Source organism: Athene noctua, chromosome 9, assembly GCF_965140245.1.
Source record: "Athene noctua chromosome 9, bAthNoc1.hap1.1, whole genome shotgun sequence".
In the NCBI taxonomy this organism is placed as follows: Eukaryota; Metazoa; Chordata; class Aves; order Strigiformes; family Strigidae; genus Athene; species Athene noctua.
The window spans coordinates 25500529-25518742 of NC_134045.1; the positions used below are offsets into that span (position 1 = coordinate 25500529).

Sequence of the window (18214 nt, forward strand, 5' to 3'; positions counted from 1 at the left end):
TCTGATACAAAGAAGTTTTGAGTTTTGCACCTAAATATAGAATCTAGTTGCACCAAGTAAACTCATCTCTAAACCTGTAAATCCGCTAAATAAATGTTTCATTGGTACTGAAGACAGTGGATGTTTTTAGTCTTAAGATTCCATGAAGAAAACTTTAAGACTGAAAAGAATCAACTAGAGGGAGTTATTATATTTAAGTGAACATGTTTATCAGCAGAACTTCTTATCATTTGAAGGAGCTGTGTTTGCTATTTGAATGTGTTCATGTAGTTTCGCCATCAGTGATGAATGGCAGTGTAGGACCAGGTTTTTTCTTAATTTTTTGTTTCCTAGGAATCATCTAAACCCATAACTGTCCTTTCTATCAGTGTTTTAGCTAGAGCATATCACTGAGATGTTTCCTTTTACCTATGCACAAATCATTTCTTTTGTGCAATTTTTGCTGAAATGGTTACTTGCTGGCTGTAAGTGTTAAGTGTTACAGAATTTTCAGATGTGAATCTTCTATAAATAACCAGTCTTCCAGTGATTTGAAAAACTTTTTTTTTTTTTTTTTTTTAAAGAAACATCATCTTTTATTTTATTCCTGCAGTAGAAATGGGAAGAAATGATGGAAAAAAGACACCAAAATCCCATTGTGTCTTGTTTTTCAGCTTTTTATAGGTAGGCAAACATATGTGCTTGCCTAGATTAATAAAAAAGCTCACAATAACAGTAGCAAGAAGATGTTTTAGAAGGCTCAATCTGGCGAGAACCACACTGAGGAATGGGCTTTTTTGGTAAGCAAACTTCAGCTATCCCAAAACAGTGATCTGTTTTTGAAGGTTGGGGTCTAGAGAAAAGTTCTCTTATGGGCTGCTAGAAGAATAGTTCTTGGTGATAAGTAAAATCAGCAGAGGACGTGATATGAATTGAACCATGGTTGGAAACTATGCTTGAATAATTTTGGAAGAAACTGAAGGAAAACCTATTACATTTTAATCTTTTTTAAAAAATTTTATTTCCTGCCCTGGCAGTTGAACGTTACATGGGAACTCTTAGTTATGGGCTAAAATGGTCTTTAAATGGAATGGAAGGGAGCAGAGAAAGAAGCTGGTTTTCATTATTAATACTAATTCTATTATTACATTTTACATGGCAAGCATCTTACACAAAAAGGCATGAAAAATAGAAATGCAGGACTTTCGGGCTCAAAAGCTTGCATGGCCTAGATCATCAAGACTTTGGAGAGAGAATGCTAGAGGAAAAAAGGTAGAGAGGGAAGGGAAAAAGGAAAAAAAAGCCCAAACAAAGAGGCAAAGATTGGGGTCAGTGGGATACCACTGCAAGGGTCTGTGTTTCTGCTGAGGAAGCCTGGGTTTGTGTTAACGCTGCTGTAGGGAGGGATGGAGAATGTGCATATGGGCACCATGTGCTCTGGGTGGGTAGGAGGCAGCTGTCTGTCCCTTCGCTCATCTCATCAAATCTGGCAGGTTTGTGTCTCTCACTGAAAGCTTATAGAGCTTTAAGGAAAATAAATGTTTGGTCAAATAGACCGTGGTTCTGTATTCACAACCAATGCCAAGAGTTCACACTTCATTTTAAATATCCGAACAAAGTACTTTTCCTTCCGGTATTTCCAAGATCATTTAAAATTAAAACTAACAGAAATGCATTTATATCTCTGTCTGGGGGTGTTGGGGAACACTTTCTTATTCTGAAAAGTGGTGGGAGTAGTGAGCGAAGGGGCTCGCTCATGCTTGCTTTTTAATTTAGGCAAGTTCTCTTCACCAGGGTCCCCATGCAACGTGCTAAGCGGTGACCTTCGAGGCAACAAGGTTTGGGACACAAAAGATCAGGCCAGGTCACAAAATGTGCTCAAGAGCATTGGCAGCTTTGAAGATACATGAAGATACATGTTCAGAGATACATCTCAAAGATATTCTCAACTATCTTACAGATATTTCCTAAAGTATTCTGAATTTTCTTAAGAAACAGTTTTCACTAGGTTTTTCTATTTGGGGAAAAGCGTGTCTCCGTGGTTGGAATTGCAAGCTGAAGGAGCAGAAGCACTGAGCGAGCTGCTCTGTTGCAGCTCTGCAGTTGCTTACGCTCGCAGTGGAGATAATTGTGCAAGGTGAAGTGTGGGCTCCGGCTCCGTGAGAGCTAAAGGGCTTGTCACTCTCAAGACAACCTTTTACCACTGACAGCAAGCAGTAGTAGATGACCAAATGTACTTTTTCTAAATGCTCCACTGAATTATTTTAGAAAAAAAACCCCATTTTTTTGGTCTGCTTGTCAATTTTAAAGGCACTCTTTTTTAGGATTTTTCAACCTTGACTTCAACTCTCGCTAGCCTGAGTTAGCTTGAGCAACACTCCGTGTCAGATACTCTGTGCTTTTTGTGCTGAAGTTAAAGGGAAGGGTGACTTAAGGCTTTTTTGTTCTGTATGTGTGTAAGAGCATGAATTAATCTGTTTTATTAGAAGTGAAGTTTATTATTTTTCAGCTTAACCATATTCTGTTACCTGGTTTGGACCAGCAAGGCAGGATGTTAAAGAAGCCCAGTGGAATTGGGGACAGTGGTTCATTTTCAGGGCAGATTGATTATTTTTTTGGTACAACTCTTCTATTTTAAGGTCGAGGGCAGGTAAGAATTCCAAAGTTAAAGTGTTGGTTTGGAACTCAAGTGAGCAGCCAAAGAAAAGCCATGTATTTGTACCTGCCCCGTTTGTGAAAGGCTCCGCTACCCAACTGCTCCACAAATCCCATGGTATGGAAAGTTGTTGATCCCTTGATGTCTTTCATTTTTGCAGCCTTGCTATACTTTGCTATAAAACTTGTGACACAAACAGAACAAAACTATTAGATGAGGCTGATTGAAGTTACAGGGTGAAACTAAATCCCGCTTTTATCTGGGGAAGCATGGTCATACTGATTAGAGAGTCTGTTCAATCCACTTAAATCCACTCTATGGACTCTGTCCTTTATTATGTTTGTTTGTATCTGTCTGTCTTTCTGTCAACATGTATTCTGTGATAATTTCTTCCCATGGGACCTTTCTCCCCTGTGTTAAAGGAAATGGGGATATCTGTGTTCATAAGGCACTGTGCATACTGTGGAAGAAAAAAAAGTTTTGCAAATGCAAGGAGAGTCCAACTTGCCACTTGAGCTGAGCTTTTTCTGAACAAAGTGTTTATCAGTACTGCTGTTTGTGAGAAGTAGAAAGGGTGACATCAGTCATAGTTCTTCAGCATAACAAACTTTTAGCATATTTTAAAACTAAGAACTATAATAAATTTATCATAATCTCCAGTAATGCTTAGAGAAAATGTAATTTATGGCTGTTTTTAATGTCAGTTCAGTTGGATTTTCTTATCTGGATATGCCTGAGATTCATGATAAATTGTGTTATCTTACGAATACAGTGTGATTAGTTAAGTGCTATCTTTAGTAAACTGCAGGTCATCATCCTGTCACGTTTGACACAGGTGTTCAGACATACAAAGTGGGATCAAATGTTCCAGGCTGAGCCTGAGATTGGGTTGATCCTCTCTTTGGCTCAGCAGATTAAACACAAGGTACTATGCCACTGAGACTACAGAAACAGCTTTATTTCCAAATCCCTTTCCAAATAAAAAGGGGGAGTGTGTGTGTAAAGATGGCAGTTCTCCCCTTCTGCTCTCATCCATTTGTATCTTAATTTCAGAAGCTGTACAGTAATTGCAATAGAAACTGCAAAACAGGCATTTTTTTCAGTGCTGTATATAAACTCCTCAGATATTAAGAAGAGCTTGTTGCTCATTACTTCATTTAAAGTTCAGTCAGATGGTTTAATTTAAGACTGGGATCTTTTCCCTGTTCTTGCTTTTGTTCTCATTTGTTTAGTGACTGATTATATAGCCAGTTATGCCACAATAACAAACTAGGCAGTATTTAATGACAACTAAGACAGCTATTAATGTTAGCAAGTATTAAGTGGAAAATATTAAAAAGTCTTTTTCAGCATTAGATTGTTGTTCTTTTAGTTTTCAAAGTCCAGATGGATCTTTCATTTTTTTTCAAAAGTGATTTTAAACAGGTATTAAGTAGATTGTGCATGGTGAGCAAATAGATAAAGAGAAGCCTAAAGAAGTAAAATGGTTCTTAGTTTTGAAAAACAGCCTTTTCCTGACTTTCAAGCATCCTGACATGTTTTCTAGCTATAGGGAACAATACAAAGGCAGCTTTTGGTAGAGGATAAACATATTAGTATATTCATTTTAGAGCCGATCACCTGGTTTGCAAAACCCCAAAAGTTTGACATAACACTAGTGGACATGAATCTGTCTTGCTTAGCCACTCACCTTCCATTATTGAACAGGGAGTCCTTGGGGTCTGCACAAGCAGGATATGACCAAGAAGGAAAACCTGTGTTAATTGTGACTTTTATAATGTTTGTCTTATCTCTCCAACTTATTAATCTGATTTTTTTTAATACTACACGACTGGAAACCAGGCACACTGTATGTAACTGTCACTGCTGTCACCTGGAATTGGGATTGGAGCATGTTTAAGTTTAACTGAGTTGGTTTTAATCTGGGTAGTTGGGGGAAATGGAGCAGCAGCAATCAATCTATGACCTTGTCAGTGGAACTTCATAGACACCTGGGTTTGTCAGCCCCTGCTGGTGCTGGCATATTGTCCATTTTACCTCTGAAAACTAGCTCAGCTTCATCATTACATCCTGTAAAAATGCTTTCCCATCTCCTTGTGAATGAAAGCTGATGTACAAATAGTTTATCCAGCAGGAAGACACAATAGAAAAAGCACATCACCATCTGCATGGAACCAATAGGGAAGTGTAATTTGACAGCAAAAAGTATTTTATGCAAGTATTGCTGGGGTTTTTTATTGTAGGCAGGATGGTAAAGGTAGATTTTCACTAGGAATCTAATAGGTTTGGTATAACATACAACAGAATTATTTGGTCTCCTCCACACTGTGTGCTATAAAAGGCTGTGCTGTAACTTTTGAAGTGCGATGGAAGGTGTTCAGTTGAGAACATACAATAAACCAGGGGAGCTGGTAGTGTTCCGAGCTTTAGGCTTCTTTGTCGTAAAACAGTTTGTATACGAGGGTGATGGGCTTGTTCAGTCACTCACAGTCGTTCTGAAGTTTGTTGTTCAGAAATAAATGAACAAATAGACATTTAAGACCTGCAGGTAATCAGTAGGACAGACTGTGATGTGGTTCCGACAGCGTGTATCATATAGTTCCAAAACAAATACTGTAGGATGAGATAATTTCTCTTACTCCTGTAAAAACAAAATGTAGCATCCTTTTACAGTGTGATGCTGACTGTATCTCAGAACACCCAAGATCCCTATAAAATCCTGACAACACCCCTGAAGGTCATTTATGGAGGTCACCTCTTTTTGCCTCCCACACTCCCTAGAGAAATTCTGGTCTACCCACTCCTTCATGGCCACCCACCCGCAGATCAGCTGAGAAATCATACTTTGTTAAGAAAAACCTTTGTTAAGAATGTTATTTTTGATCTTTGTTCTCTTTCCTTCATTTCAAAGATGTCTTTTGTTCGGTGCAGCTCAAATACCGTAGTTTGAAAATCCATCAGTTTTAATTTCTATATGCCGAATATGTATATTTTAGCTGAATTTAAACAATGAGATTGGGGACTTGTCATCGTTTACATACATGTATTTATTCTCATTGGTGTTTCAAGAAGTAAATTAAAGTTAGTCTGATCACCACAGCGTGTTTAAGCAAGCACTTTTAGGTGGATCAAGTGTTCTTTGGGTTTTGATGCCTACAGGGGACTTACCTGCATCTGACTGGTGAAGACTATGTGTTTAAAGTAAGCGTTAATTAGCAGTAATTCTTAAATCTGTACCTTCATATACAATAGGGATATAAACATTACTGTAATAAATTGTCAAAAGCTGAATGCCTTTGGCTGTGAGAAGGAGCAACGTGGATCTGTGTCTGTTCATGTAACAGTCGAAGCGTTACTCAGTGATGCTGTTGTGCGTGACTGACATTATCACCCTCTTGGTGTAACCTGCACACTCTCTCCCACTTAGCCTTTGTCATAATCATTAACAGAATTATGAATCACATCAGGCAAAATGTAGTGACCATCTAGTTTGGGAATCATTCCATATGTGTACCACGTCCTCTCGGAAACCCACATGATTGAAAGCAACTGTTACCCATAGACCAGTTCTCCGGTGTTTCTTTTTAACGGTCCTTGGTTTGGCATGTGTTTTCAGTTAGACGGTGGGTAATGCATTTCTGCCTGGGGTTGTTTACAAGCTGTGCTCTCCCTTGCTTTCCCCCACAGGTGTTGCAGGGCGCTCAGCTGATAGCTGTTGCTTCTGCTGAGCCTGCGTCGGGGGGTGTTGACGGATCCCCGCTCCAAGGGAGTGATATCCAAGTCCAGTATGTGCAGCTGACACCCGTGACAGATCACTCTGCCACTAATCAAGTATGTATATGTATCTTTTTGCCATTTGAGTGTACTTAACTTGATTGGAACATCTGTCAGATGAACTGTGTATCTATCCACAAATACTGCAGTCCCAGTGAGTTTATGAATTTGTTTCCAAACTGTACAAAAAAAAAAAACCCACACCAAAACATCTACAATAAGAAACACCATTTTGTTAAAGGTATAAATGGTCTTTGATTATTCCCACTTCTCTGTTCTTGCTCAGTGCCTCCAGAGAGTAGTTATGTTGGTCATTGTTGTTTTTCTGTGTCCTTGAAGGCAGAGTGCCATGTTAAAGGACAGGGCAAAAAGCTTGCTTGGAATCTATCCAAAAAGTATTTTTCAGACTGAGGTTTCTTTTAAAAATGTTATTCCCTTTCTGACAGCAGTTTTCCAGTTATTTTGATCAACAGCCTGGATTTCCCGCAGGAGTCACAGTGTTAGCAATTGTAAGTGAACACTTGATCCTCTCAGCTACGGTGGAGGAATTATCTTTTTGTTTTTTCCTTTTCAAAGCAATTTGGACAGCCATGTACCTTAGTCTAGAAAAAGTTTCTCATCGGCTTGAAGCTGTGACTGGTGACAACAACACAAGACTGTTGACAGAAAACATTTGACAGAAGTTTTTCTGAAGACGGTTACACATTCTTCCATGAACCCCACTGTAGTGGGCTTCTTTTCTAGAGAATGCCAAGTGGCTGTGAAAAATAAGCTGTCACTTGCTAGCCAAACTATAATGATATCCTTAGCAGCCAATATTAGAGTGGAATTTTGTCTGATACATACCAGTTTTGTAGAGAATTCTGACCTGCACGAGCATTTTGCATAGTGAGTCTTCTGAGGGGGAGAAAAAAAATTCCGGATGAAATCAAGGGAATCTTGTCCAAACTTTGTGTAAACAAAACTCAAGTACTTAGTGCTTCTTCCATGAGCAAGGTGATCTGCAGATATGTGAAGTTAGAGCACATCAATTACCCCAATGGCAAAGGGGCCCTGGGACAGAAGGTGGAGCTGCTTTGCGTGTTGTTGGCTGGTGCTGGTAGGGAGGCTGGAGCTTTGATCTCTTTTAGTTGCTCCCGTCCACGCTGGCTCCTCACCTGGGTGCTACAAAGTGCTTTTCAGAAAAATGACACTCCCTGCCAAAAAGGACCAGACTACCTGGCATGTGAGTGTGCTGTAAGATTACGTTTGAGTTTTCTGCACGCTGATCTTCCTGTGTAGAGGAGCCCTTAATAGTTGTTTTTCCCTCTTTGCTAGATTTGTGTCTGCACTAAATTCAATATTTTATTCGTAGTCACTTGTAATAACACGCTGGGCAATAGGAACGTTGCTACAGGGATTGTGCTGTAATTACTTCTTGTAAATCCTCAAGTACTGGTGGTCCCAAACAATTAATAAAGCATATAGGCATCAGGTTGTGAGAGGTGTTTCTTGTGCTGCTGTCCTCACTCCAGGCCTGAGAAATTCTTAAATTTGCCTCCCACAGACTTTCTCCTGGGTCTGTTCTTCGTGGCTGTCCTCCCTTCTCAGGTAGCACCTCTGACGGGCAGGAGGTTCCGCAGTTTGGTTATAACCATCAGCATCCATCTCCCACACGACTGGCAGCTACCAGAGGAGTTACTTTCCTCTTCAGGGACACTTTGCACCGTGTTAGGTTTTAATATTGTGGTTAACCACAGAGATTTATACAAAGCTGAAGAGAAGCAGAAAAGGAATGTGAAATAAGAAGAGTATGAAAGGAAAAACAGACAAGACTAAAAATAAGTTTGCCATAAATATTTCCTCAGTTTACACAAACTAAAAAGCTAAGGATCTGTTAATGAATTGGAGAAACCAACTTGGTATTTGTATTACTCTGAGTTATATGGATGGTTCAGTAGACTTTTTTTTTTTGGGGCTGAAATTATGGAATAGTCCTGCGTCATTTTAGAAAGATCTATCTGAAGAAAAAAGTTTTATCTCAAGAGAAAACCCTCTCAGTGAGGCTGTAGCGACACTTTCATCTGTTTTCACGTAGTTGTTTGTCAAGGTACTGAGACGTTCTCAATGATTTTGTGTCTATTTATCAATCAAAGCTTACAAAAGTGGAGTTTATTATCCCCCTGGGCTGGATGCTGTGCCCTACACAAATTCCATGTTTGAAACACCACAAGTATGAATCTATTTAATGTCTGAAAACAAGATACCAGTTTTCTGAGCTTTTTTTCTTGAGAGCCATGCCTTTGGAAGCAATTGCACATGCAAAGCTGAAGGTAGGAGTGAGGCTGTTCGAAATGAATCCCTTCTCTGACTTCAGCTGGAGCAGACAGCAGTGTGCACTTCAACTTGATGTTTTCAGGGTATTCATGGGAGATTTTGTATTTGCAAATCAGTTGTAGGCAGAAGTATTAATAGCTTGGATTCTGACAGTTTCGTAGTGACCCTAAACCACATGTGAAAACACAAGCTATTAGTGTATTAACGTGTTTTGCTGGCATAAAGTTGCAAATGCCTGTATGGAGGGAGGTGTTGTTTGAAATCAGGTGCATTTGGGGGATTTAGCTTTAGTTGGCTCGTTTTCATGTCTCGATAGCATTTTTACAGCACCTTGAAAAACTTAGAAATACAGAATGTGATGATGACAAAGTGTATTCGGATTAATTCTATGCTCAAATTCATATGCTGGTGGTAAATTTTGTTAGATTTTTTGGGGAAAAAAAAACCAAATTCAAATATAAAGTGTGCTTCTAATCTCAAATTCCAAATCCAAAAATCCAAATCTAAAGTGTGCTTCTGATCCCTTGGGGCAGTCTTCTGCTTCTGGTCTGAATGTTGAATAAAGATTCAGCATTGCCGTTGTCGCTATTATTTGAGAATTATCTCACTTCAAAAAACTTTGATGGTCGCTTGAAAACATACCTGCTATCACATTTAGCAATCTGATAGAACTATTCACCACTTTGGCACTAATTTATTGAACTTTTAAGTAAACTCCAAATTACTGATAAATTTGAACAAGAAAAAAATCTTGTAGCTGGGTGCAAGTGCTGGCAACAAGGCACAGAAATGAAGAGAAATAATTTTGACAAGAAAACCTTAATTTAGGAGCAACGTTTTATAATTTTGAACTTGCGGTATTTTCATTTGAATAAATAAGTGGCGACTCTATAGTAAAACCTAAAGGATGGGAAATCCAGTTGAGTTTCCATCCCTGAGTCTTTGTGGATCATCTTGCAGATGTGAGGCCGAGAGCATAAAGCAGAGATTCGAGTCAGAGGTTTTTTTTCATAACAGAAGTACTGCCACAGAAATAATTCCCTATCTGGAGTGTTACATAAAGCATCTATTAGATGTATTTATGGAGGGAAAATCCATCAAGGGCAGATCTCTGGAATCTGTGGGAGCGTACAGGAAAACATCGTTAAACGCTTGCTGTTTTCTTGCAGTTTATCTCTGTTTGTGATACTGGCTGCTATCAGGGGAAGGCTTATTGGGTGTGATGGACTTTATCCAAGCCAATACAGCTGTTCTTAAATGCTATTCATCTTATAGCTCTAAAGATGGAGCTTGTTTCATAGTCTAGTTTTCTTCACTCCAACTAACTTGGCTAAAAAGACAGTTTGCGATGGGATGACCCTTTCACAGCACTGTCAGACTGCTGGTAGGCAGCACGGGAATTTTTAAGGCCACTTCCTTTGAAAGCTTAAGTTAGTTGTGTTTGCTTCAGATTTCTTTCTCGGAGGACTGTTTTTGCTTAGAAAGCGAGTCGAATCAGGCCTGTAGGAAGAATTTCATTTGAGAAAGACGTTCGCTATAGTAGCGCTATTCTCATTTTACACAAAATAGAGAAAGGCTACGGTGGGTAACGTCAGCAGTTTTAGACCGTATCCTACACCAGCTGGGGAAATTCCAAGCACAGGGCAAACAGGTAATTTCACCCTCCTTACCTACAGTAGTTCTGTCACTCCGGGACTTCCTACTGTCTCTTCTACGATCACCCTTGGTGGCTTTTCCTTCCATAAGGCTGTTGGTACACGCAGCATCCCGGGACTGGTCCTTCCACAGCTTCAGCACGTGTTGTGCCAGACACGGGGTTTATTTTGTTTCTTTTTAGAGCTGATTCTTTTTTGGGAAGAGAGGGGGAATAATTGTTTCTGTGTGCTCTCTTCATGCCATTTGTGATTTTTTTAGATCCTTATCACGATTTCATTATTTTAGCCTTTGCTTTCCAGCCTGAAGGTTGTTAGTCTGCCTAGTCTTCATGTGAACTCTTTATGTTATTTTTGGTGCCTTTGTAAACGTATTCCCATTTCAGCTCTCCCATAGACCTGATACCCATGCACGTTTTTCACTAGTGTCTACAAAAACTTCGTATTACAGAATCACAGAATCAACTAGGTTGGAAAGGACCTTGAAGATCATCTAGTCCAACCATTAGAATGTTAGAACAATACATATAAAACCAAAACATCCACATTCCCTTGGCTACACCAATGGAAAGCACTTTTGTATTGATTTACTGATGTCATGTTTCCTTTTGCAGGGCACTGACACCCTTCAATCAGCAATCCAGCCAGAAATGCAGATAGAACACGGAGCAATCCAAATTCAATAAAAGAATTGCAAGAAGCTGGGTCAACTGGGATGTCAGTGAGCCACAGTCAGAAGTTAAGTGCTGTAGTCTTCGTGCAACAACAGGAGAATGGAAATGCCTGTTAGACTAATGGTCACACCTCAAACATATCCTGCACATAGCAGAGTTCTGATGATCTGCTTCTCCTCACCTGGAATAAATCAGACCCACTTACTTAAAACATCACAACATCAGTTGAGGATCTGGCCTTCAGAAAAATAAATGGCCTGTCCTTAGGTACACGTAAAGAGGGGGGGAAAAAAAAAAAAAATCAGAAAGAGGGAACGTAATCTAATGAATCAAAACCATGAGACTAAATTAATGTTTCATCCTGTTCATTTCTTCTGTGAAATACTCCATTTGAATGTCTGCAGATACCTTAGGAGGTGTATTGCTGCTTTGCAATACTTGCTTTACCACGTATAGAAGATCAAGAGCTCAAATATTTTTCACTGTTTAAACAGCTTTTTTTTATTTGCTATGGTGTTTATAACAAAAATGGAAAATATTTAAAAAAAGGAATATCCCATAACTGCAAGTATTAGCCTTTTGCTGGTGTTTTCTGTTCAGTGTAATGAAAACTGTATTTGCAGAAGACTAACAATTTTGTTTGTACTGTTGCTTAACTACTTTTCTAGGGGAAAATGCTTTTAAATGCTGTAATTATGCATTTCTAATGAAAAATAAATGTGTATTTATGAATAGTGCAGCTCTAAGTTGCTCTCTGCTTTAGGAATGAACATGGTTTGACTGGACTGTGCTGTAAGAGTGTAGTTCTGGAGTATCTGAAGACAGATGCTATCTGGCAAGCTCTGCTGTCACACTGAGAAGTAAGATTAAGTCTATAAGGAAGATATTAATCTTAGATCATGTTATTATCTAAATTTCCAGTGCAAGAAAAATGTGATAGTTAAGCTTCTGAGTCTGCAAATCCTACTTTATACAATGAATTTATGAAATAATTTTTTCTAAAATGTGAACAGTTCTTCTAAGCTCTTTCCCTTATTAGTTCTTCCTACCTCCTTTGTCCAGCCATTCGTGGCAATACCTCAGTTTGGGACTCATCCATAAAAAGCTGGGCTGCAAAAGTGCAATTCCTGTCTTGATATCCAACCTGAACAGCAAGGTGAAATCTTCTCTCCACTGAAATTTATGGGAAATTTGATGCTGATTTCAAGAAAGCTATGGTTTCATATTTACTAAGCTTGAGTGGAAAACGATACATGTTTGCTATCACCCGATTATCTTAATGGTGCACTTTTTAGGGAAATATAGTTTATTGGGGGAGGTGTTGCTTTGTTTTTCATCTGGCTTGCTGTATGGTTGTTGTCAATGTATGACTCATAATGCATTTAATGTATTAATGAACGAGGCACAGCCACAACTTCTACATGGTTGAATTCAGAATAACTTTTTTCTATTTTATGAAAGGAAGGGTTAAGCACACCCAATTTCTGGGAATTTTGTCCCTGGTAAGTATTACACTTTATGTAAATTCCTACTTCTCTTTAGGATATTTCTTGACGCACAAGTACAATGCAAACTGAACCACAGCTTATTGAATACAATGTCTGCAACAGGCCAAGAATTTGGCTACTCTTCAGTTTCTTTTTTTAATAGTGTTTCTCAGACTGGGTGATGTTTGAAGAGCTTGGCATCCAAATAGAAGCCTAAAAATATAGCAAGGCCTGTACATTTTAGCATGGCTGTTTAATAATAATTTATCACTTGGAAATGACAGTGAGAAAGCTGGGATGGCAAAGCTGCTGCGTGCTACCACATACCACTCTCTTGTTCTATTCATGTTGGCCACGGCAGCTCTCTTGTCATCTTCAGAAAGTTTCCTTCTGTGTACTGGGCATCTTCTGCTTTTGAGGGGAACACACGTGCATTTAAACTGTAGGATATCTTGTCTTTGGTTTATGGTGCAATTACGAATTCTGTTCTCTTTGCATTTTTCAGCTCAGGTACAAGATGAAATTGAGTTCAGGAGAGGTTTCCTTTAGCCACGAGACTGCTGCATGCTCAAGTCTCTTCTGCTAAAAGTGCTTGTAAAGGTGTATCGAGCAGTGAAGTAGCATTCGCTAGACTTTGAGAGAGTGAAATCCACTTCACCAGTGTGGAATGGAGAGTGTACAAATCATTTGAAATAGGTAAGGAGAGCAGCTTAGTAAGATCCTCCACCGCAATCACATGTTAAGGCGTCATGTTCCTCAAGATTGAATTTTTCTCAGTGTTGTGTCAATGTTTACATTAGTCTAAGCTCTGTCACATTATGTTTAAAGAAGAGAGACTTCAACATTGAACCAGGTATTCCTATGAGTAATCCCTGTCCCTGTTCCCTTTCTGTAGATTTTATGTCCTTGGAAGATTTATGTCCCTGTCCAGGGAGGAAATGTCTTCAAGAACGTTTTATATATTTTCTGGACATCGCAGGGTGTGTCATGTACAAATAATTCCTTAGAAGAGTAATTAAGGAGTGAATTTCCATCTAGGAAATGTTTCTGACTGTGAAGAGTCTGTGAGGTTCTGTGTGAAGAGTAAGTCCATGCAGAGGATATTTTAACAATAACATGTCAACGTAACAGTAAGAAATCCTAGAAGTATTATAACTCAAGGAATGAAAGTCTTGCAGGGGTACTGAGGGTTGTGCCTGGCTCTGTTCAGGTAGGTTGGTGTTTCACCGTGGATGTGGTTCTGCCCTTGAAGACTCTTTGTGTTCAGTAGGTCAGCTAGAAATCAGTTCTCATGATGTCTCCTTCTGTTATTCCCAGCCTCTGCCTTTTTAATGATAAGGTTCTTTTCCCTCAGCAAACCTTCTAACATCCTCATTTTTAACTCTTTTTCTCCTCATGCTGCTTTTGTCCAAGAGGCAGAGACTGAGAACGTGTGACCAAGAATCTTCAGAGGGACGTTTCTTGTAAGGTTAGACTAGGATCAGCTGCGTATTTTATTTGTAATTCATCTCGTGACCTGCAGAATACTGTTTTCATGGGTTTGATTTCATTTTGTATAATAATGTTTAGGCATGCAGGCTTTGGGAGAGGAGAGCCTCTGGTTACCTGCTTGTCCCCATTGGTTGTTTTTGATATGAAGTTCACCATAGCCAGGTCCTCCTCATTTATCTCGATACACTGAAATTCCTGACATGTTGTTCTGGCTGCACAGGCAGTACGGTACCATTATCAGTGACCTTTCAGATCATTTGATCTTGAATCCCACCTGAAAGAGCATCCACCTCAGGAATTCTTAAGGATTTTGTGGTTCTGCTGTAAAAAACTAATCAAAACGTTACGGTTTGGTGGATTGTACAACTAGAAATTGGTCTAAAAAAAAAGCGAAGGATGTGGGTTACTTCTTTTCTGGTTTTCTTCTTGCTTTCATTCCTTGTTAGTTTTACGTATTTTGTCTTGCAAAACAAAACTATAAAAATGAACGCCCTTCTATGACTCAAAACTGGAATGCCCTCACTAGCTGCATTTTTAGGCATCTCAGTATTGACCATTTGCCTGTAAAGCAAGGAATGCTGGCCAGAATGTTGCTCTAGTGCTTGTCTGCATCATGGAGATCCTGGCGTGCGTACAGGTATGCTCTGGTGGCCCTGTACTTTATTATCCGCTTCACAGAACTGCTATGGAGTTTCATGTTGGAAAATACAGTAAGGAAACCAATATCTTAAAAAAAAACAACAAAACAACCCAAATAACTCTAGCGTCTCACTCTGCACAAACTTCTGTTGGCAATCAGTATTCCTTCTGAATTCCTAATTACCTAAGTACTGAAAATTTAGAGCTGTAACTATAATTCAAGAAAAACTGTTTCCCATTATCAGAAATAAGAATGTTCCTTTCATTCGCTGCAATCCCAGAGCACTTCTATAAGCTCTGCTGATTTAGATGAGTACTCGGCAGTCAAACCTCATTTCCTTGAATGAAGCTGGGAATAGGAAAGTCATTCAGTTAGAGTGATGTTTGGGGTAAACTGAGATTGCTTTTTTTAATGTGCTGGTACAAACAGACATACTTGATTTCTTTGCTAAACAAGGTCTGACATATTTAGAGGTAGGTTTTATACTTCACAAAACCAGAAGTAACTAACCAGGCAGCAAGTGGAGGCAGGAGGAGTCGTGCAGAGCTGAAGGTAGAGCTGAGGTACGTGGGACACAACTGCCCACGTGCAGTTTGGCCAGGGCAAGCAGATAACGCTCCTCCTCTTTCAAGAGGTGCCCGGGGATTTTTTTTTTTAATCGAGTCATGTTCTTTAGTATGATAAATTGGATGGAACTGGATGAAAACCCATTTTTCCTCATCTATAACTTCACATGCAAAGTTTAATTCAAGAGCAAATGTCTCCCTTGTTTGCCTTTTTTAAACTTACATGAGTTCTACTTTTGAAAGGTTTCTCATGTTTGTTTCCTATTCAGTCTTTCCTTTGCAAAGGAAAAATTGTCTTTTAATGATAGTTAAGAAAATTTTATATTTTGGGCAGTAAATTATATTTTAAGGTTTTTTCATTTATCATTATGGGTATTTTTAATCAACCAGGAGGCTGCAAAAAATTCTGTACTTCTTCCAGTCCCTCAGGTTAATCTGTGGTTTTGAATCTTCAAGTAAACTCTTGAGTTTCATTTCCGTCCATCAGCTTGGGTTGAGCATAAAATTATATGTTACATAATCTTCCAGTAAATATTTTATTGCAGATTTTTCATACTAGTTAAAGGAAGGTTAATGTGGTTGTGAAACAGATCACTCAAAGCCTGGATGGAAAGCTGAGTTTAGCCTGAGTCTCTCCCTGCTACGCTGTGATGCCACCTGTAAGGATGGATTGTTCATTGTCCCTCACTGTGCCACAGTCTGGACATTTATGGTATTTAATTTGAAAATAATAATATCCCTGTTTTCCAGACTTATTCCCTGCTTTCCTTAAGGAATCTTTGGGATTTTTGTTTTCAGGATGCACTGGGGTTTGCTTGCCAGGCTGTTGAGAGCATCATATCAGGATCTGAGAATTGGAGCAAGTACACTGAAATCAAAGGGACTTCACTCTTTGTTATTATCACAGGGAAAACGAATCTCCTGTATGTATATTGAAAATAATTCAATTTTTAATTGATGAACTATATATTCAATTTACCATTGGCTTTCTGAGTAGAGCAAAAAAAATTTGGGAGCTGGCCAGCACCATTTGACTAGCTGAAAGGTGCACTTCAGCCTGCTTGGGGGGGGGGGGGTGCTTATGTTTTTATATATGGCTGTCTTGTTCCTTGAGTTTGCATGAGGTTGTCTCACCTCCTCCTACTTTGGTCCTAGAAGTCACCTTTCCCCTCTTCTTCCTTCCTTTTGATACATTTTTTTACTCTCCCATTTCTGTAGCATTTATTTTTAATCTCATGATAAACCCAGATCCATTTTACTGCTTTGATCTTACCAGAGGGGCTTAGCTGGGCACCTCTAATTTAAAAAAAATATAAATAAGAAACCCTTGGACTGCTGGATTCCGAATTGCATTTAACAGAAAAAAAAAAAAAAAAAAAGGAAAAAAAAGGAAAAAAAAAAAAAAAAAAAGACGACAATACCTTGTGCACAGGGAAGAAGCTCTGTTACTTGGTTTATTTAAGAGCTACAAAAATTGCCACAGTTGGAAATTAAGTGTCTGCCATTAATTAGTAACACTTTCAGTTTAGTAACCAGATTTTCCCCTGCTGTTCCCACCAGGTAGCAAAATTAAACCTTCCTTTGCAAGCGCCCAGGTGGAATGCACAAGTAGCTGGTACTGTGAATTGCACTGAGAATTCTGCTGACTTCCAGTCTGGGTTAAATAGCAGCTAAACTTGCCATTTGATGCCTTTCCTCCCCAGAATGCCTGTTTCCTTCTCCCCGGTGTCATAACCCTCCTAGGGCAGCCCTTCTCTGTAATCACTACTTGGTATGATTTAATCAGACACGAGTGATGTGCTCTTTGTAAAGCAGAGTGGGGCTGGGTTCTGCTTCCCATCCCGGCGTGTGCGAAGTGCTGTGCTCTCTCGTTGGGGCCATCTGCCTTGCATAATTGCTCTTATTTAACAGCAATTTTATTGCTCAATCCTACTTCAACTCTCTTAATCCCCCTGCTCTAATGGGCTCCCTGCTCTCTTCAGCAAAACCAGAGGAAAAATAAAAAAGGCAAAATGTTCATAAAAGAGGAGGAGGGAGGAATCAAGGAAAAGCTGAGAAACAATTTGTTGATTTGTTTTGAATCCCTTCCTCCCTTTTCATTCAGGTTACCATTCTGCACTTCAATGTGCAGCCCAGGGAGGTGGTTCACAGTGAGAAGTTCTTCATTCTTTGAAATACAATAGTGACGAAAATATCCTACTTTTATCCAAGGAACAGCAGCTTTGGAGGTAGGCAGGGGCAAGGTGGAGGGTAGAGTTTTGGGGTTTTACTTCATTTTGGGGTTTTTTTATTGTTTATACCTTACTATGTTTTTAAATAGTTTGTAAGCGTCTTGGAAGGCTTACATCTGGTTTGGGTTCTGCCTGAAATTCCTTTTAGTTTTGTTAAATTGACCATTTTAATGGAACTAGGAGGTTGTCTGGCACGTTCTCAGAATTTTAAAAATATAGTGTATCTCCACGCTTTCCACCTCTGACATTTTCATGGAAATTTTCTTGTGTGGCAAAAGGCTGATTGCACCTTAGTGTTAGTGAAAATACTCTTTTCCTTTTGTTTTACTTTTTGTAAAAGGTGGAAGGTATTAATCTTTTCTGCCAGAAAATCAATTTTTGTAGGAACGTTCCCATAAGACACTTTGACCTCTGTGAATGTCTTTGCACGGGTTGACATAGTTTTCCACGCCGATTCCTTTCTTTTTGCAAATGCAACACACTTAGGACTGTTAAAACTTCATAGACAGTAAATGGCTGAACATTTTGAGGAAGGTTGTTTGTGATTTTGCTTTTGTTTTTTCCCTGTGTCATTTCACTGATGGGATTCATGGTACGGAGCTCTCTGCGCCGTACAGAAATGAGCCTGACAGAAGCCTGTGCTTGGATTTGAGCTCCCTTGTGGCTGCAGGCTTTTGGCTCCGAGTCCCTCTAAATCTTTACAGCTTTAATCAGTGTGTAGATTTGGGCAAATAGTGGGTAAGATTTA

General features: G+C 39.2%; 1 protein-coding gene and 1 long non-coding RNA gene across 2 annotated transcripts in view; both read left to right on the plus strand.

Moving 5' to 3' along the window:
- The window catches only part of BANP (BTG3 associated nuclear protein), a 153817-nt gene extending 142084 nt beyond the window's left edge, over nucleotides 1–11733 (plus strand). Inside the window, exons 12-13 of the mRNA XM_074913085.1 lie at nucleotides 6323–6466; nucleotides 10992–11733. Of these exons, the coding sequence (XP_074769186.1) occupies nucleotides 6323–6466; nucleotides 10992–11063 (216 nt within the window). The 3' untranslated portion in view covers nucleotides 11064–11733. The remainder of the gene's footprint in view (nucleotides 1–6322; nucleotides 6467–10991) is intronic.
- Nucleotides 11734–15856: 4123 nt separating this feature from the next.
- LOC141963945 (uncharacterized) lies at nucleotides 15857–17420 on the plus strand. Its single transcript, XR_012634237.1, has 3 exons — nucleotides 15857–15947; nucleotides 16034–16158; nucleotides 17340–17420. It is a non-coding gene; the product is annotated as an uncharacterized LOC141963945 (long non-coding RNA).
- The last annotated feature ends 794 nt before the right edge of the window (nucleotides 17421–18214 follow it).